At 36.4% G+C, this 20,541-nt stretch overlaps 3 protein-coding genes across 5 annotated transcripts; all 3 read right to left on the bottom strand.

Annotated features, from left to right (window-relative positions):
* Positions 1–701: 701 nt before the first annotated feature.
* On the bottom strand, positions 702–1,638 carry LOC148587168 (inactive protein RESTRICTED TEV MOVEMENT 2-like). Its single transcript, XM_088513603.1, has 2 exons — positions 1,533–1,638; positions 702–1,012 (listed from the first exon to the last, which is right to left on the bottom strand). The coding sequence occupies exons 1-2, from the start codon at positions 1,636–1,638 to the stop codon at positions 702–704; spliced, it is 417 nt and encodes a 138-aa protein (XP_088369729.1).
* A 760-nt stretch (positions 1,639–2,398) lies between these two features.
* Positions 2,399–12,771, bottom strand: LOC132177727 (uncharacterized). Of its 3 annotated transcripts, none has more exons than XM_059590171.2 (13): positions 12,414–12,771; positions 10,000–12,094; positions 8,261–8,793; positions 8,061–8,168; positions 7,871–7,971; positions 7,671–7,761; positions 7,472–7,582; positions 7,331–7,396; positions 5,653–5,712; positions 4,950–5,507; positions 3,882–4,001; positions 2,977–3,096; positions 2,399–2,882 (listed from the first exon to the last, which is right to left on the bottom strand). In XM_059590171.2, the coding sequence occupies exons 2-13, from the start codon at positions 12,035–12,037 to the stop codon at positions 2,817–2,819; spliced, it is 3,972 nt and encodes a 1,323-aa protein (XP_059446154.1). In that variant the 5' UTR covers positions 12,038–12,094; positions 12,414–12,771; the 3' UTR covers positions 2,399–2,816. The 3 variants fall into 3 exon arrangements, with proteins under 3 accessions (XP_059446154.1, XP_059446168.1, XP_059446162.1); XM_059590185.2 differs by having other exon boundaries at positions 10,000–12,080; XM_059590179.2 differs by having other exon boundaries at positions 10,000–12,066.
* A 2,781-nt stretch (positions 12,772–15,552) lies between these two features.
* On the bottom strand, positions 15,553–18,877 carry LOC132177750 (dnaJ protein homolog). The gene is made up of 7 exons (XM_059590197.2): positions 18,771–18,877; positions 18,510–18,671; positions 17,808–17,973; positions 17,583–17,724; positions 17,218–17,494; positions 16,846–17,044; positions 15,553–16,158 (listed from the first exon to the last, which is right to left on the bottom strand). The coding sequence occupies exons 2-7, from the start codon at positions 18,657–18,659 to the stop codon at positions 15,839–15,841; spliced, it is 1,254 nt and encodes a 417-aa protein (XP_059446180.1). The 5' UTR covers positions 18,660–18,671; positions 18,771–18,877; the 3' UTR covers positions 15,553–15,838.
* Between the last annotated feature and the right edge of the window lie 1,664 nt (positions 18,878–20,541).

Here is a 20,541-nt window from a genome sequence, read left to right as displayed (position 1 = left end):
TTATTTTCTGAAAATATATCGGCGCTTACTATTTTATTAAATATTTACCGGCTCTTTGTAGGCGCAGGTAACTATTAGTAGTGATAACCAACTTAGTTCGTATTTTATTAAAAACAAACATTAATCCGTGTACATCAAAATCATATTCATTCATTAATTCAACAACACACTATTAAATAGTGAAATAAAACTCTTCAACCACCTTCATATATATTTAGATTAAGGTGATGTAGTTTTTAAAATCGTTATTGAATCAAAGTTTTAAAGTGATCTATTTCAAGTTAAATCACATTTAGGGATAAAAAGGGAATAAGAATCTTGCATGTAGCATTATTCATATATTTATTGTCAATATAAGCTACATAAAATGTACTCCAAACACTATAAAAACATAATACTAATTGTCTGAAAACACTATTAAACAGAGAAATAAAACATAACATATATAATTCTTAAAGCAACCAAAATATGTCCAAGTAGCCCTTCAATAACCATCACTCTTTAATTTTCCTTTTCCCCCTCTCCCGCTTTGAATAAAAAAAATAAAATTAATTAATAAAAAAAAAAATCACTCTTTAAGCATCCTCATCCTCAGACTCACCCTCATCCCGGCCAGTTGGATTGTTACCCGCCCAACCAAATAAACCTGATACAGATGATCTCGGCCGCCTCCCGCTGGCACCGGAGAGTTCAAGTCAGAGCTAGCGAGGGCTAATATAAGGTGCAAGCTGGCCGGCTAGAATACAAATAGCAATTCCCACCGTAAATATTATATAACTATCAAAATTAGTTGACTTAATCTTCTCTCCGGCGGAACTCAACCAATGATTTTTCTTAGGCATTGTTATGGAAAGAATTCCGCTATCAAACTTTGAACGAATATCATGTCCATTACAATCTTCTGGAATCTTAACATCTTTATGAAAGAAGCCATTGATTACACTTTGTCCAGTAATTTCAACTTCTCCTAGATTATAGTTGCGTCGAACAGTAATTTCTCCTTTTTTGAACCCTAGCAAAATTCAAAAACAAATTACTTTTACATAGACGTCACATCTATCAATCAAACAAAAATAAACTAGATGTATTTTTTACACCAAAAATTAAGCCCCAAAACGAATCTTGAAAATGAAGCTTTTTCCACAAAACAAAAACCATATTATCTGTCGATCGAACCGACTATCTTTGTCACTCTTGAATTAGAAACAACATGTTACCCTAATGATGTTGCACAACTTATGATGTGTTTGGCGTTGCAATTTTACATATCAAAAGTGTAATTTTAAATCAAATCACATAAAATGTGTTATGAGATTACGTTTTCAAAAATACACCGATAAACTAACATCGATTTTACCAAACACTTAACTACACTAAAAATAGCTTTTTTAAATCGTACTTTTTGAACTCGCAGACTCAAACAAAAATCATCCCAACAAGCCCTTTAGTAATCACATGTTAACCCAAAAAAGTATAATTAATTTAGTTAAACTCCCTGGAAATTCTCAAGGAAAACAAAAGAGATGAAATACCTTGAAAATGAAGCTCGAGAACGTCACGTCCTTCTTCTTGACGCCAATTGCAAAAGGGTTCGAAATCAGAGGGCATGGTCTTAGCTTTGGCCTTCTTCGTTTCCATTGCTTTTAATTCATCGATCATACACAAAAACAAACCCTAGCCGGCCCTACTGTTTATGTATATATATTCGATCGGCTGACCATTGGACAGCTGGTGATAAGAATCCAAGGATTTTATTACTTCGAGCCAATTGAATTTTCAATTAATAATTCCCAAAAAAATGGTTTCGTGATTCATATCTATATTATAAATTTACACATAAATTTTTAGTATCCCTTAGAAATAGTGATGATTATCAAAGGTTGAATGATAACACAAATCAATTAACATTAGAGAATAACTTCTATAATTAAGGTCTCGGCACATATACTTGATTAGAAAAAAAAAAACAAAAAAAAGTATCGGCACATATCAAGCTTTTTGTGCCTTCCAATAATAAGTTAACACATCAACTTAAAACAACAAATAACTTTACTGTGAAAACACCGGATCATACCTCTTTTAGCACTTATGGACAAAAAACCCCTCCTCTTTGCGATTAATGTGTACACTTGTAAGTGCACTCTATCTAATAAGTGAAGTTGGCTTGTTAGTTTTGAATGACAATTCCATAAGAAAAAGAAATAACTAATACAGGAATGTTAAATTTCCAGTGAACTCAAAACTAGAAGGACTACTTGAAAAAAGAAAAAACCCTAGAAGCACTGAAGAAGAGCCTTGTGTAGTCTAATCTTAGCCATGTAAATGACATGGTGTGATTTAGCCAAAATCTCTAACCACATATGGCAGGTACGACAATCCAAAAACAAAGACAGGAAGACAATCTGAAGACTTCACTTTATTACTTCGTTTTATCTGAAAATTACCTCAAAATTATTTTTCTTTTGAAAAAGAATTTTGTACTGCCAAGAATATCAAACATGTTATGGCACCTCTATAGATATCATTCCCCGATTACATTTCCTCAACTGCCAGCTTGTACAACCTCTTTCTCATACCAACTACAAAAAATTACACAAACCACATGATTTCACAAAAATCAAACCAATTCCAGTGTCATCGGGACAAAAGGGCTTTCGCGCAACACAACAGAACACATTCTCTACTCCATTAATCTTCAGAGTGACCCAAATGATTGACTTAAAGCCTTTTCTCCATGACGTTCCCTTGCAGCTTTGTATGAAACAAACTTGATAAAGCCCCCTTAGATCTTGAAAAGCTACTCTTGTGATGTATCTTCATTGTATCTTGAACACGGTCTTCAATTTCGCAACCAGCTTCCACTCTTCAATGGACAGATCATCCTGCATATTTTGAAGTTGCAATAAGCAACAATTGGAACAAAATCCATAGAAGCATAGAAAAATTGTGGGCGAGATAAGATATTCAACCACTTACCCTATAATTAGCTTTAAGTACATCAATCGACTTCCTAGAGATGTGGCTCACAAGTTCATCCTCAACCTCAAAATGCCTACCAAACATCTTTTGCTGCTCCTCAGAATTGGAGCCAACTATCTGTAAAAGCAGAAATAAAGCCAAATATTAGCATATCTCCAACCAAGTGTAATCTTGCATGACAAATTCTAAACGATCCAATTTGACATTAAAAATCAAATAAGGATCTACAGCAATTTGAACAACAATTGTGAGACAGCCCAAAATTTTATTTGAGCAAGCGGGTCTTATATGGGCTCTCACAATTTGTTGCCCAAATTGCTTGCTGGGAATCGCAATCCTTCAAAATCATGCTCAGACAACCAGAGGATATTCAAACTCCAATTTTCAAGGTGCAGAGGATCACTGCTAATGCAATGTCCATCAAAATCTCATCACCTACCACCAAGACCATTAGCTGATTCGTTAAGAGTTCCAATTTAACTAAAAAAAATAAAGTACCTTGGACAATTTGTCTAAAAAATCGTTTTGGAAATGGTATGATGTCCCAATAATGACCTACCCACATAAAGGTCTTTAAAGCATTATATTAGGCTTTTTTGATAAATTATTGCAGGATTCTTGGATGGGGCCTTGATGTTAAAGGACTTAGGGAAGATCAGTTCATTAAGATTTAATACTTTCAGACGGGATTTTGTGTGACCACCAATCTTACTAAATGCTCATTAGTGATTACAGATGGAGATTTAAAAAATAAATGGCCTTATTTTTTACAAGCTTTTGGTAGGTAGCTACATCACCACGTTTTCAGATATTCCATGGATCCGTTCGATTCCTATGGGATAGACAACCACCCCTTAAACTGACAAAGCATTGAAGACTGCATCAGTGATTCAAACACATACCTTAATTGCAACCTTCTGCCCTTTCTTTGCAATATCCACAGGTTTGTGGTTATTTTCAATCGATGCAATTCGCCCAATATCAATGAAACCCTGTTGGGGAACACAAATTGGAGTCCCAACCTGTGCAGAAAACATATTAAATCAGATACGTACAAAAATATAAACCAAATACTTTCATGTATAACACAAACTCTAGAGGCATCTGATAATAAGCATTATCCAAAGCCCGCCACATAACCCCACAGATATAATGTTGGGAGTGGCGTTAATTGGCATCAAGACCACTCAGGAATTCTGAGCCATACAAGAAATTTAATGCTGACAAATAAGCCATAAAGCCGAGCAAAAGACCAGAAAAATTGATGTAGCCTCGGTCAAAAACTTAGACCTAGATGGACCATGCCAGCTTCCTTTCAAAGCAAGAGAAAGGAATTAAGCATATACAGAGACAGTAGAAATGCAAGCTAAAAGAAGTATCATGTCGTATATAAATATTAGAAGTATATATATATATATATGATTCGAGTTTTTCAAACACTTCAATCCCACATAATTAAGATAAATGGCATTGCATACAAATGCAGAAGACCTACCTGGAAATTATACTACTTGATCCACAAGATCTAGAACCTAGACTTTGCAGAGACAATTATATGGCAAAACAAATAGTATAAGTTCACCTCTTTTGAAAACCACTATCACATTCAATTTGTAGTGGAGTAATTGAGCACAGAAAACAACAAAGACATGTCCATTGGTTCTATAAACTTTGTTGGTCATTATTGTGTGACCACCAAACACAACCCCCAAATCTCATAGCACATACTAAGCTAAATAAGGAACATTCGTTCTTGTTTTAAATATTTTAGATATCCCTTCCCTTTTTCTCAACTTTACCAAGATTCAAAAGGAGCCCAAGTAGACTAGGAATCATTTTTTCTCAAATATTTTGGCTGAGAACACGTCTGAGGATGAAGATTTCTTTCTTGGACTTATCACTACCCTCGCAAGCATTATAGTGTCCCTTAAACAAGAGAAAACAAGCCAAACGGACTGAAAATAAATTACCTTAGCAATTCCTTCGACAATATCAACCCCCAATACAATAGGATCCTTCTTGTTGAAAATGCAGTTTGGCATAATCTTAAGAACACATGGAAAGACTGCATCATCAGCAGCTTCCTTCTTCTTTTCCTCCTTGAGATTATCAATATAGGCTTTAAATTGATCAAATAAGTGATATATGATATCAGCAATAAAAATCTTCACACCCAATTCATCTGAGAGTTCTCGGGCCTCTGGTGTAACTTTGACATCAAATGCCAGGATGGTAGCATATTCTTTTTTCTTTTCAAGCATTACACTGGCCTTCATGACATCTTTTTTATGCACAGGGCCTATGCCTATACCACTAACAGGGATGTTTACTGCTGGTGACTTCAAAAACTCCAGCAATGCTTCCAACGATCCTAAGGTAGATGCTTGTACGTAAACTCCCTCACCACTCTTATCAATCCTGCTCATGACTGTCTTCATATCTTCCATAGCTGCGTCCTTAACATCCTCTATATTATCGTCAGGCCCTACAACGTAAAGACCAGTCCCAGCAATTGCATGCTCAAGGCCCTGCGTACAATGTGACACAAGGAATCAGGAACTTCTTTCAAACAAACCAACAATCCTCACTTTAATTGTGCAAGTGCATTACTGAAACTCTCAACAAAGCAGAAGTAGGTTGGATGGCTTTGATTTCAATATGTGCAAAATATACCTGTGCTGTGATCTTGATACCCATTGCAGCCTTGATTTTCTTATGGTGCAGGTAAGTCCCCTGAAATCAGTTCACCAACGAATCATCATCTATAGCATTGCATAACTTTTAGCTCTTGCTTAAACAACACAGGATATAACTTACAGTTAAATATTCCATACAGGTTATTTATAGAAAAAAAGAAACCCTTTCGAAGTTATTTCAGTCAAGTAACACAACTTTGTGCAGAAAGGGAGTTACTTGACACCCATGGTGACCTGTTGGATAAAAGAAAGAGCAGGACAAAACTCTGGCACTCCTGAAGCAGTCAGATATTGCCAGGTTTACCATCTAAAATTGTCCAACCACGTCTGAACTTCAAAAACAGATATGTACATGGCAGACCTTCAGTCTACCCTGAATTGTTTGCTATGTCGACATGACTTGCTAATAAGATTGAGCAAGGATTGTATAATTTATAAACTCTGGTTGTGAATTTCAAAAAATACTTAAACATGTTGATGCACACACGATTAGGCTTTTATTTTTTATTTTTAAAAATGTTTTTATTACAACGGTCACGGCAAGCAAGTCATAGATCCCTAAAGATCCACGACAACAAATAAAATAACCTAAGTGGGATCAAAAAGGGACCTTTCAAACAATGGAAAAAATTAAAATTGCTAAGGAACAGACCTACCTTGCAGAAGAAACTAGCAAAAATTTAACTTCTAAAGCCAAGGTGCTTGTAACAACTGAATAGACTACTAAATGTTCAAAGTCCCAGACAGAAAGACAACATGATTATCTGTAAGTTCTTAGCTTCTGTGGGGTCCAGGGATTGTTAAAGCACGTTAGATAGGCCGATGTCAATAAGGGGCGTATTAGCACTTCACTAATATAAAATGTGCTGTCATGATCAGTATGAAGAATAAAAATAAAGTGACTTTAGGGTTAGGGAGACCCTTAGTAATATAGCAACAGAGAGCACTACAAAACAGGATCGTATGAAGGATAAAAATAACCAAACTGCTCTCTCTATTGGCAGCATTCTATCGACAAAGCGCCATCTCTCAGAGTCTTTCACAAAGGGGGAAGCACTCCTTCCCTCTGTCAAGCTAGGGACATTTATCTCAGAAGTTATTACCCAATCTCCCTCACTTCCGTGAGCCCTCCAATTCCAATACTATGGCATAGCCATTCTTAGGTGGTATTAATTAACTTTCTCAATATAATGGCAGTTCCTTGTAAATTGTTCTCTCATTGTATACATTTTTTTGCCCATGGACTTTTGTCCTCCAATATCACTCTAAGATTTAAAGTCCCAAAAATTTCTTCCATCTGTCACCATGAGGCATGCAGCTTAGCAACCTCTTTAATATCCCAACTATTCAATGGAGTACTTTTGCAGATTATCTTCTAGACCTTGTCCTTCCATGATATTAACAATAATTCCAGTTTCAATTTATTAACTTTAAATTATTTTATTTAAAAGAGAACAACTAATTTCCTTAGACAGTATGAAACTCAATTGAAGAAAGATTCATTTTAAAATCTCTTTTGTATGTTTTAGATAATTTTCAATATTGAGGTCAACTAGCTCTTCTTCACAAGTTAGTTTGCTAGCAGTATACTGGAGTTCTATTTTACCAACCCAAGAACAACAAAAACTATGTAAATATGTGAAAAGAGACCATACCTTAACTCGGAGTTCCTTCATTGGATGTGGAGTCAATAAAGCTCGGATAGAGGTAACAATAGGCCCCTACAAAGCAAGATTAATTTGTAAGAATTTGAAATTTAGCATGAGATCATGTGGAAACATGTTTTAGGTGCTTGCCTGCATGCCACAAACAACTATTTGATCTCCTTCATGAAGCACACCATTGACCAATACAACATCAATAGTTGTCCCATGACCTTCAACAACCTTGACCTCCAACACAGTGCACTGGTACAAAATTTAACCACAATCAAATTTCCATACTACTACCTTGAAGCACTAAACCAAATGAAAATCACGTAAAAAGACTGCACACCTGCATTTCACTGCTGTATGTAAGTTTCTCAACCATAGTTTTCTGAGTCCATTGAACTAATAATAATAACAAATCTGGGATGCCTTCGCCACTGTATTATTCACAAACCCAAAATATCAGGAAATTAGCATAAGAAATTTTGCAGCGGAAGATCCTAAACAAGCTATATCAATACCACATTAACAGTCCATAAGTTGTACCTAATAGCACTTGTAGGCACAATGCTGAAAGTTTCCCCCATTTCCTTATTTTTATAGTACAATTCAGTATTTAATCCCTGCTCTTTGAACTGAGTAATAATCTGACAACCAACAAAAAAAAACCAAATGAATGAGTAATGAGCCAAACTGACACGAATGTAGCAACGAGAAAAGGCAGAATTTATAAAACCTGAGTGAGCCTCATATTGAATTCATTTTGTACATCCTTAGATTGCTGCTTCATGGCCTTCACAATTGGTGCATTGCGACATACTTTCCAGCCATAGAGCCTGTCCACCTGCAGAAATTGAAAAACAAACAAAATTAAACATGAATAATAATAAGAGGGGGAATAGCAACACCAAAAGCAAATTAGATAATGAACCTCACCTTATTCAATGCAACAATGAATTCTGTATTCCTCATTTTTAAAAGATTAAGCGATTCTATTGTTTGTGGCTCCAACCCATGCATAATATCAACAACCAAAATTGCAATATCACATAAACCCGAACCCCGTGACCTTAAATTAGTGAATGATTCGTGTCCAGGGGTATCAATAACCAATAGCCCGGGGACCTTCAGTTTAGCATCAGCTTTCAGTTCCTTGGTTCTCTCACGAATGTTCTCAGCAGGAAAATATGTTGCACCAATCTGTTGAGTGATACCTCCAGCTTCACCTTCCTGAACATTAGTGCCTCGTATACAATCCAGTAACTTGGTTTTACCAGTATCGACATGGCCCATGATGCAGCAAATCGGGGAACGAAGGTTATCTTCACTATGCTTGGAGGTAGCCTCTGAAACCAGTACTTCTTTTTTCAAGTCAGCATCTTTTCTCTTATTCTCAAGATTCTGGGATGTTGATGGCTGGGATGTTGATGGCTGGGAAGGAATGGTTTTCTTAGCAGTTGCAGGAGGTGCTGTAGATTGAAAAACCAAATAAAAAAATCAGTACGTCAGAGCTAGGATAAATGGGGGGAAAAAAATATACAATAGTTACTCCAAGGGCAATATACCTTACAAAGGCAATTCCAAACAGTCCTATGAACTAATTCTATGCCTAGATCTTCCAAATTCAGAGACAGGTGCATAAAAATATAGACTGCAATCACTATTTTTATTTGTAATCATTTCTTGTTTATATGGGTTTGTAAAAGGCACCTGCTAACTCAAGAAATACAAGGCAATCAGCACATCTATAATCCTCACTAACAAAATCTCCCACTTGTACAGAAAAACAGACACTTTTCTGAAGAGAAAGACCACATAGTCTCATTCTGCACGAGCTATGTTAGGAGCTATAATAGGATGTTTTCCAGTTAGACTAATTTTGCAAGAACCACCTTAGCCATGAAAACGCACGTACTAATATCTTCTTTTAATTTTTTTCTTTAAGAAAATGAAAATGCAGTACGCTGGAAATACCACTAAGAAATCAAAGTGTTAAAGAACAATAACCAGAAAGATTTTAAAGTCAAATGAAAATAAATAAATTACCAAACAAAGTTGAGTAAGATCTGCTAGTTGAAATCTCACTGAAATCTTAACCACATACTACCACATGTTCATTTCCATAGTTAAAAACTTAAAATGACCAACGAGATTAAAGAGTTTTGGTAGGTCAAAATAAGAAAAATGATATTTTCTAAAATGAATTGTGGGTTTCGAGGCCTAGACCTTATATTCTCAATTACCCATTCCCATTATTTCATCCCAATAATTATATCGCAATAAGTTCTCGGTTTCGAGTTGAAAATTTTAAAATTATGCTTATGTGTTTACAATATACCTTGTTGCTTGATTCATTTCTATGTCTCTGGATTTCTTGAATCTATTCTTTTTGTGTTTTAATTTTGTTTCAGTAGTACATACAAGCCAATGGTGCAGAACATATAGTGTTGTATGGTCTGAAGGCTATTATAATACGATGTTCTGCACACATTGAAAAAGAGAAATATCAATGACTTATTGTACGAGGCCAGATTTTGGAAATTCTATCAGCAAAAATACCTTCTCAGGCGAATGTAAAGGATTCAAAGAAAACCAAAAAGGAAAGAAGATCATGACAACATGCTCATTAGGAAACATGAATACCAGGCAAAGCTATATTTGAAAATAAACCTTACCTGCATTGCGAGAAGTTGGTACTGCACCCTTTGTCTCTCTTCTCACCACTCGTTCAGGCTCAGAATCAGCCTCTTCATCAGCAAATGCACTTTTAATAGAAAGATTGACAGCTACATCATCCCAGCTCTTTGCATCCCATTCATCCTCATCATCATCTTCTTCCAGTCCATTCTCTTCGGCAGCCTCGGCAACTACAGATTCCTCCTCGACATCCATTGATTCCTCATCAACTTTCTCTGAATCTAAGGAATCCATATTGGTCACAGTCTCTTGTGGTTCTTCCTCCCCCTTATCAGGGCCAGCACCATTTGCTTGTTGGTGAATTGGTTTTTGCTTCTTATTCTGATACTTGGGTCGTTTAGTTTGTACAACGGTGTCTGCAGAAGGAAGAGGCACCCCTGCATTAGCAAGTATCTGATTCCTCATAGCTTCCAACCGCCGAGCCTCTTCCCTCTGCTTTGTAGTCAACAGCTTGCCCTCTGCTTTCTTCCTCTGCAATTTCTCTTTTTCCTTTTCCTTCTTTTTACGCTTCACTTCCTCTGCTTGCCTCTCAAGCTCTTCCAGCCTACGCCGCTCCTCTTCCTCCTTCCTCAATCTCTCCTCATCTTCCCTTTTCTTTCTCTCTTCCGCTTCTTTTCGCCGAGCAAGTGCCTCTTGCATCTCTCTAACATGCTTTGGCAATTTCTTATCCACCCCTTTACTCTTCACTTCATTCTTTTTTCCCTCCGTTGGCTCAGGCTGTACTTCATCCTGTTTTTCCTCTGCAGCAGCCGCAGCTGCTGCTGCCGCTGCCTTCTTCTCCTTCTCCTTCTCCTTCTTCTTCTTCTTCTTCTTAGCCGCAGCAGACTCAACATTCTCTTCTTCAACCTCCTCCTCTACCACAGCAATCGTTTCGGGCTGAAGCTCAAGTTTCTCCTCTTGTGGAGGAAGAGCAGCCGGCTTTGATACCGTAGGCCCCTCACCAAGCTCCGCAAGAATCTTATCCAAATCATCCTCTTCCTCCGCTGTCCTTCCACTCTTCTTCTTCTTCTTCTTATTCTTCGAAGTATCCTTCACCTCTTCACTCTTACTACTAGTTCCCACACTCAGTTGCTCAGTCTCAACCACATCCCTAACCTCATCCCCATCTCCCAGCGCACTGAAAACACCACTACCCTTCTTCTTAGACGACTTTTTCTTACCCGAAAACGCAACCGCAGAAACATCTTCATCCTCAACAGCTTCTTCTCCATTCTTACCATCACTCAACACAGCACTAAATGCATTGCCACCTGCCTTCTTCAAAGTCTTCGAAGACTTTGATGACTTCTTCTTACCCGAAAACGTAATGGGTGCAACATCTTCATCCTCATCCCCATCATCACCAAGTCCATCAAATGCAGACCCCGTAAAGACACTGCCTTTGTCACCACCTTTGGTTGACTTCTTCTTCCCAGTAAACGCAATCACAGGCTCATCATCATTATCACCATCATCCTCAACTTTATCAACGACCTCAGCTTCTTCTTCATCATCATCGATTGCATCAAAAGCCGAGGCAGTGAACAAACTACCACCACTTTTCTTAGAGTCATTCTTTTTCTTCTTCTTCCCAGAAAAGCTCACCGTTTGCTCCTCATCATCTTCCTCGCTATCTTTCTCGCCGGTCAATCCAGACTGTCCATCCTCATCATCACCACCTTCCTCCTCTTCCTCTCCCAACAACCCGAACCCAAAAGCGTTGTTCCCACCGCCTTTCTTCGACTTCCCCTTCTTCCCACCAAACACCACCTCATGCACCTCCTCGTCTTCGTTCTTGATCTCACCACCATCACCATCATCATCATCCTTGGGCTGCGGAGCTTTTGCGTTCCCCTTTTTGCCCTTCTTCTTCCCAGTAATCACGACCTTGTCCTCCTGAGCCTCTGGCTCCTCGGCCAGCTCAGCTCCGATGGAGTACTCGTCATCGTCAATCAACTGCGACTTCTTCTTCGACTTCGACACGGCAGCCGAAGCGTTCTCATCGTCCCCACGCGCCGTTGGCTTCTTTCGACCCATTCACAAATCCGTGCTTCTCTTCAAGAATCCTAACAATCAGAGCCTATGAAATCAGATCTGAAATATGAATAAGAATCCAAAACAAGATTAAAAAAAACCCTAATTCCTGAAATCACACACAGACACACATATTTGTTTACATATATTTACACACGCACTCTAAAGCAACCCCACAGCATGACGATGGTGCCTTATCAGAAGCAAAATTAACAATTTCTTGCACAACACACAGACCCAGAAATCAAATCCCGACTCTGCTTATTACAGTGAAATTAATGAGAAAAATTGAAACTTGGGTACCTCGGAAAGAACCCTAAACCCCACCAAAAAAGCAAGGGGTAAAAATTGAGAAGGGAAGGAAGCAGATTTTGGGTACCTGAGAATAGCGCAGATTTTGATGAAAAACGATTCTCTCGGTCGGTTTCTTAATCCTTGAACCGAGCTGCTTTTATCCCCTTACCCTATTCGATTTTGGCGGAGACAAATACGTAACAAATACAAATACAAATACAAATACTATATGTTTTTGTCAATCAAAATCAAAAATATTGCTTGAAGATAATTGGAAGCAGCTGAGACAAGGAGTGCTTGATAGACATGCAGAGAGAGAGAGAGAGAGAGAGGGAAACAGGGAGGAGGGAGAGCAAAATATATATATATACTTGTTCTAGGGTTGTCCTAAATAGGTGTGGATTTTCAATGAAAAAAGCCTTGTGGTTTTTGAAAAGGATTTTTGGACCTGTGTTTAAATTTCTTCCAATGGTTATCTTGAGGTGTGATTTGTGAATTGTTTTTTTTCCATAAGCCCACCTCATATTGACCAAAGTTGCCACCTATCCTAATCACAATGGTTTCCAAAATTATCACCAAATTTAATGTTTTTCGAATTTTTTTTCTTATGTTTTAATTTTTGTAAGGTCTCATATTGAGGTTGTAATATTGGAATGGGCCCATAAACCTCATTTGGCCCAACTGATTCCTATAGGCCCGCATGCTCGCCCACGCAGCCCTGAGGAATGGGGCCCACTAGCCCAGGCCACCCGAACACCATCCCAAAGGCCATGAACCCACCAAAACTCGGTTCCGCGTGAAAAATTTCGTCCCAAACGCTGAGAAGAAAAATCCCGTACAAGGCGGCAAATTCCCATTACACTCACACCCGAACGCCTTTTATTGCGGAAAAATTTGAAGTGCTTACCAAACAAAAGTTACTTAATAAATCAAATGCTTGAATTGATTTGGAATGGATGTCTAAGTGCATTATGGCCCTAGTAGCTATAAGGTTTGACTTTTGAACTTCATGAACCGTCTATTATTCATGAAAGTATCTCCTTCCTTATACTCATATTTAGCAAGTCTTTTCATTGAGATGAGCACACACACTCTCATGACATTTATTATTCTTGACATTTGCTGACTATTTTCTCTAACAAGAATTTCATTCCATCATACATGTTCAAATTCTTGGATAATGTGTATAGGTTTCAACCTGTGTTTATTTGTGTTGAAAGAATGTTTTTCAGTTGTTAATGATTTCGTCATGACAGGTATATTTCGACATGACGATAGTTTTTCGTCCTGACAAATCTGCAAAATCATGCGATAACTACTTTGACTCTTCATTTTCTTTAAGAATTTTTTCAAATCATTGTGCATCTCTCTCTCCGTTTGATTTCCTCTATCAACCCCATCGTCTTTGATCGATCGTTTAGCTTGATTTTCACAAGGTATGTGGATCCTCTCTATGTTTTTATGGATTTCTTCCGATTAATTTGGAGTTAATTCTCCAATTTCTTGAATATGGTTGTGTTTGAGCTTGGATTTGTTCTTAGCCATTTTTGTTGATGATATATGATTATATTTAGTTGGTTTTGTGCTCTCTTGTCTTGGGTTGGGTCACATGCTTAATGGGTTAGTGTTTTGAGCCATGTTTCATGTGTTGTATAGTGGGTTTGTGCTTCCCCTTTTTTGATACCCATTGTCGGGTTAAGTAATATGCCTATGTTTGGGTGGTTCCTTCTAAATCAAGTGTTGCAAACATGTTTTTATGCTGTTGTGTTGAGAGAATCTCATCTTTTAGTGTGTTTCACTGGTGTGTTTTTTAAAACTTCTTGATTGAGCGATTATGTGCCTGTATTTTCCTTATCTCACATGATCTCTTTGAGCAATATAAGGTTGTTGGGGAGTGAGTTTGAAAGGTTGTTGTGCATTTTCTATGTTTAAGGAAATTGTTTGTTGATGCTTCTTGTAGGTACTATGGACTCCACTCAAAAGAATATGCGCTCAAAGACTAAGAAAGGTGAAAAATGGGTGGACAAGAGCAAGAAGACTAAACTCCCTGTTCATAGAGCAGGAAGTTCTGGGGCATATGCCATTTCCCAGAATGTTGATGCATTGAGGGCTGTGCTAAAAAGTTTAGTAGGGGTTTCAACTCAGCCGGTTATAACCAGTCACCAATCGGCAACTGGTAACGGGGTATATATTTATATATCCACAATGTTTGTTTAAGTACTTATTTTTATTTTTTATTGTTTTCTTTGGGTTTAGAGTTGTTGTAAGGAGTATCTATCTCTTTTGGTTGTTGGTTTGTTTAAATGATTGTTTTAGGATAAAATACACTTTACCCTTAATGTTTCACCACATTTGCAATTAGGAAAAATTGGCAATATATCTCAATAAAGTATCAAAAATTTACAATATAACTCATCCATTTAGGGGTGAAAAGGCGGGCGGTTAATAATCGTCATCTAACCACACACACAGTATATATATATATATATATATATATATATATATATATATATATATATACTACATTTTTAGGGATAACGAAACAATGTTGTTTTTGTGTTTAAAATTTTAAATATATATATAAATTTAGGTATTACTATATAAGCGACATTGTTTTAGTTTTTTTTTTTTAAAAAAAAAATTAAAATTAAAATTGTATAAATTTTTTTCTTTGAAAAAGCGGCTAGTGCCGGAGTTTTCACCCATAATTTTTTTCTCTAACTGAAATTGTTGAAAAGACCTAATTGCCCTTGTATTTTAAAAATAAAACAAAAAACTATTGAAAAATAATAATAAAAAACTATTGAAAAAAAAACTAGTGGTGGACGCATTCTTTACAAAAACTTATGCAAAAAAAGGCTTTTTGATATAAAAATTCTATTTTTTCAACATAATCTCCAGGATTGGAAGGTATTTATTATTAAAAATATTTAATTAAGTAAAAAAAATTTCACTCAAAAAATAATCATCATTTTTCAATCCACTCGTTTTAAAGCTACTAAACCAGAAATACGCAGATATATATATTTTTTCTCTTTATATTTTCCATTTCAATTTATTTGGATTAAAAGATGCTAATGAGAAGATTGAATGATTAACACAACTTAAGAAGTTGGATCATATCGGATCTCCCATCTCCACATCTTGGAAAATCAGTTCAAATTCTTACTCTTGGTTCCTAACAAGGCAATCGCATATCGACCTTAAAAGCACAAGAGCAGATGGAAAGTCTAAAACATTTGTTGTGGCCTCTTTGACAGAGTATCTAGATGGCACAAGAACCATCCAGATGATAGAGATATACAACCCAAGAAACAATTAACAACTCTTAAAAGTACACTAGAATTCAAATAAATCTCATACAGTATAAGTTTATGGAAACATAAGAAAAAACCCAAACCAAAATCTAACACGCTCCCTATAACAGAAGACATCGATGTTAAAGATTATTTTTCTCCAAATCAAGGACTCCAAATCTTCCTATTTGTTGTTGATCAACAGAGTCATTCATCATTGCTGGGCACATTGGACCCTCTGAGCACCGCCAGGCATATCATCGTCCTCCTCATATGCCTCTTGGGCCTGTGCTTGCTTGCGGCGCATTTCGTCCTCAATGTTCACATCATGCAGTGTGGTCTCTTCACATTCATCCACCTCCATGTCCGTCAGCTGCACCGAAGCTCTTGGGGGCAGCACCGCTTCCAGTGCCTTGCACTGCTCTGGGTTGAGGGTGTCTGGGAACTCCACTGTGAAGTGAATATACAATTTACCCTTCATGAAGGGCCTCTTGTACATTGGCATTCCCTCATCATTTATGGCCTTGTATTGGTCTGTGCCACAGGCAAAAAGATCAGTCCAATGAACAATATATATATATATATATTGAGCATGATAACCTCTTTTATGGACAATTTATATGCAGGGTTTAAAAAAGAAAAATCAATAGCTTATTAGCGTTATCACGTCAGAAATGTAAAATAGTGACAAAATAAAAGTGTCATTTTTAGCATTACTCGTAGAAAATTGGGTACCATGCATAACTAGACCACAAGTAAGAAGATAGTAAAGACCAGAGGTTGTCAACACAAGATAGTAAAGACAAGGGATGTCAAAAACTTCTTGTGCACAAATATTTCAAATCACCCAAGTGAGATAAAGGTGGGATGAGAGTTGAGTATTTAGAATTATTCGTACAAACTTGCATAGACGTGATACGATTTCTTTTCACAAATATCATAACTCCATTGGGTAATGAGTTAGGATTTATTTTAACAAACTTCTTGCGCAAAAATATATTACCAGGCCTATCTTCACCTTTGACTCTAAAAATAAAAATATAACAAAGTCTGTCAAATGTCTCTTGACATAAAACTGGAGAGATGGACACTCATAGAGAGAAAGAACTTAGAAATGGTTACATCAGTAGTAACCACACAAACATCTCACTTTTCAGTCATTGGCAAGAATTTAGGGTAAATAGCTAAGCAATTCAATAACATAGTACTAATGTAGCTTACCAGGCTTGACAACTTCACCAGGTTGGGATTTAATAAGGAGTTGCCTGCCATCCAAATGGGTTAATATAAATTGGAAGCCACAGAGTGCCTCTGTAAGGGACAAGGTATGTTCAACAAATAAGTCATCACCCTTTCTCTTAAACTTAGGGTGCTCTTTCTGTTGTAAAACAAAAACAATGTCCCCTGTGACAGTGTCAGGCTGCAGAAAAACACAAACCAAATGCAGATATTAATAAATGATTACCAGAGTAACATGTAAAGAGAAAAAAAAAAAAAAAAAAAGGCTTTGCCCGCCTCCAACAAGCTAACCACTCTAGCATCCCAAAGACGAAAAAAAATATTAGAACAGAGAAAAAGACGCATTAGCCTCACCGCTTCATCAGCTTCTCCAGGGAATGTAATCCTCTGTCCATTCTGCATACCCTTCTCCACAACAACTTCCAAAACTTTCTTCTCCTGAACAACTTTCTCTCCCTTACACTGAGGGCAGCGGTCCTTGTCATTGATGGTCTCACCAGTGCCCTTACACTCATTGCAAGCATGCTGCATTTGCTGGATCATAGAGGGGCCAAGGTGTCTAATGGAAACTTTGATTCCAGACCCTTGACATCCAGAACATTTCATTGAAGCACCAGACTTGGAGCCTTTACTGCAAAATGTCATTAAAATATCCCCATATAAGCAGAATGAAGAACAAATACCAAACATACCAAAACATGTAAAACTAGGGTACTAACCCCTTGCACTTGGAGCAGATAACATTCCGAGAGAGGGATAGCTTCTTGGATGTCCCATTGTAGAGGTCTTCCAGGGAAACCTTGAGGGGATGGATCACATCCTCTCCCCTCCTCTGCCTTCGGCCTCTGCTGCTTCCACCACCTGAGTGCAACAAAACTCAGCACAAATTTCCATATATGTTTCATAAACAACTGTGCATGTATATCATGGCTAAAGATTCATACCGCCAAAAGGATTGCCCCCAAAGAAGGACTGGAATATGTCAAACGGGTCATGTCCAGCGCCTGCACCACCCATTCCTTCCTTAAGAGCATCCTCTCCATACTGATCATAGATCTCACGCTTCTCTGGGTCACTTAGAACCTCATAAGCTTGGGCCAACTCCTTAAACTGAAAGGCACCCCAAATTTGACAAGATTCAGCACATCCACTACATTTCTAGAACAACTAACATAAAGCCCAATCTAGTGACAAGTTTAGGATTGTGGAGTTATTTTGGCGGTCTCGGGTAGTCCACTTATTTGGTAAACAATTGGGAGAATTTATGTTATTGCTATACCAATGACAAAGCATATGCATAAACAATCAATATTTTCCGCAATTTTCTTAACACATAAATAACAAACAAGTCAGTCCACATATCCATGGACTCCCTGATGATGTTCATTGACGTTAATCTCAGTGCAACAGTTTCATATTAAAAAAAAAAAAAAAAATCCAACACAACAAAAATAAAAACTCATACAAAAACCGAAAAATAAAACCTTCAACGAGAATAGATCCGCCCAATTTAACCCAACAAATCCAAACCAAGAAAACCCAATTGCGCCAAACAATTAAATAACAATTCACAAGCTGATCCATGAAAAACCAACAGAAAAAAAAAAAACTGAGAATCATAAACGAATGAGCAAATCAAGTTAGACCTTTTCTGGGTCACCACCCTTGTCCGGATGGTTCTTGATGGCCGCTTTCCTGTAAGCCTTCTTTAGATCATCCTGCGAAGCTTCCTTTGAAACTCCAAGGATCTCATAGTACTTCGTGTTGTCGCTTTTCTTCGGTGCCCTCCCAAACATATTTTCTTTCTTCTGAAAAAAAACAATCAAGTCCCACCAACATACATCAACAAAATTTTCACAACAACCCAAGTCAGAGATCGAATAGATTAAAGAGATGAGCAAACTAACCGATCTAGAACTGTGCGAATTGTATCGTAAGAGACCGAAGACTACCACGGAAGCAAGCAAGACGGCGAGAGAGACAGAGAGAGGGGTGAGAATGATTTCGGATCTGGGTTTTAACGGGATTGAATGGACGGTGAAGATTGATTGTGGATGAGGCGTGGTAGCTAAGGGGTAGTATAGATATTGACTCCAACGGACGAGTGGAGGTGAAGACCGAAGGATCTAGAACCTTTTGAGAAGTTTGAGGTTTGAGAGAGGATCTCCACCGTTGATCTGGTCCATAGTTGTAATCCACCACAAACTTTTTTATTTATTTATTTATTTATTTATTTATTTTTAATGTAAGTAGGAAAATTGTATTCAACATATTAGAGGTTATAAATGAAATTATTAATTTATGCAATTATTCTTATAAAATTTAAGTTAGCTTAACTTTCTCTCCATTTCAAGGGATAATTATATATTAATTTGGTTGGAAACAAGTAGGTGCAGTGCACGTAATTTGCTTGTTAATGTTTTTAAGATTGTATTTTTTTTTAATTATATTTTTGAAAAAATTATAATAATAAAATATTTTTGAGTATTTTATATTTTAAAAATATTTATTAATGTTTTTGTTTTAAAAAACGAAAACAAAAAGAAAGAATTTTTTTATTTTTTTTTATCAAACCAAGCGGAACTTGACCAAAACATCCTTAAATCTTTATCTCATTTGTTAATGTAACTATTCAAAACAAAAGTGTTAGTCATATTTACACTATTATTTTAAAAGAATTATGATTAAAACTAAAAAGTAATACATGGTGTTAGAGTCAGTTTGGGATTGTAATTTCAATAAGGGTAATTCTAAAAATTACATTTTTAAAAATTATATTTTTGAAATCGCTATTTTTTAAAATTACAAAAGCGTTTCGTAAAACATGTTAATTTTTTTTTTTTTTTTATCAAATATTTGTTATGCGAAATCATGATTTTGGTTTTGTATTCGCGCCTTTTCAAATAAGCATCTTCTAAATCATCACTAAGGGTTTGTTTGTGATTGCGTTTTTAAATATCGCGTTTTTGAAATCACTATTTTAAAATCGCAAAGACATTTGGTAAAATAGGTTAAAATGTACTTTTTTTATTAAATATTTGTTATGAAAAATCATGATTTCAGTTTAAATTCGTGTCTTTTTCAAATAAACACTCCATAACCTACTTATAGAAATCGCAGATTTTTTTCTTATTTTAAACTAAGTGTTTTTTAAGTCGCAATGTCAAACGCCTTACGTTTTACTATATTTTTTAAAAACGCATATTATTCTTGCGAAATTGTAATCTCAAACGCATCCTAAATCAAAATTCAATAATAATTCATCGAAATGAATTTGATTGATTATTAGAGTGAATTTTATTTATTTATTTTATTATTATTATTATTATTATTTGCATTCTTTTGGGTCTATGAGGTTTCATGGTGAACATGGATCCGAGAACAAGTATTCGGTCCTCGTGGATCGTGCTATTGGGTTGGGTTACAAAATCTTTGCGGATCAACATTGTGATGAGCCAATTAGATAAATTGTGATCTTCGGCCCAATTCAAATCTAACTCCACCACTCTTTTAATTAAATCCAATTAGTACATTTTTGTATAGTAAAAATTAATTATTAGATCAATACTTTATAATTATTATTTTTTTACAAGTATTCATCTAATGGCTGAGTTTTATTATCACATCATCTATTTACATAGTAATTGTACAAGAGTCTACTACCGTAGCATTAGAGAA

The sequence above is a fragment of the Corylus avellana genome, chromosome 2, assembly GCF_965113065.1.
Source record: "Corylus avellana chromosome 2, dhCorAvel1.hap1.2, whole genome shotgun sequence".
In the NCBI taxonomy this organism is placed as follows: domain Eukaryota; kingdom Viridiplantae; phylum Streptophyta; class Magnoliopsida; order Fagales; family Betulaceae; genus Corylus; species Corylus avellana.
Note: the sequence above shows the minus strand (reverse complement) of the source record. Positions and strands in the feature narration are given on the sequence as shown.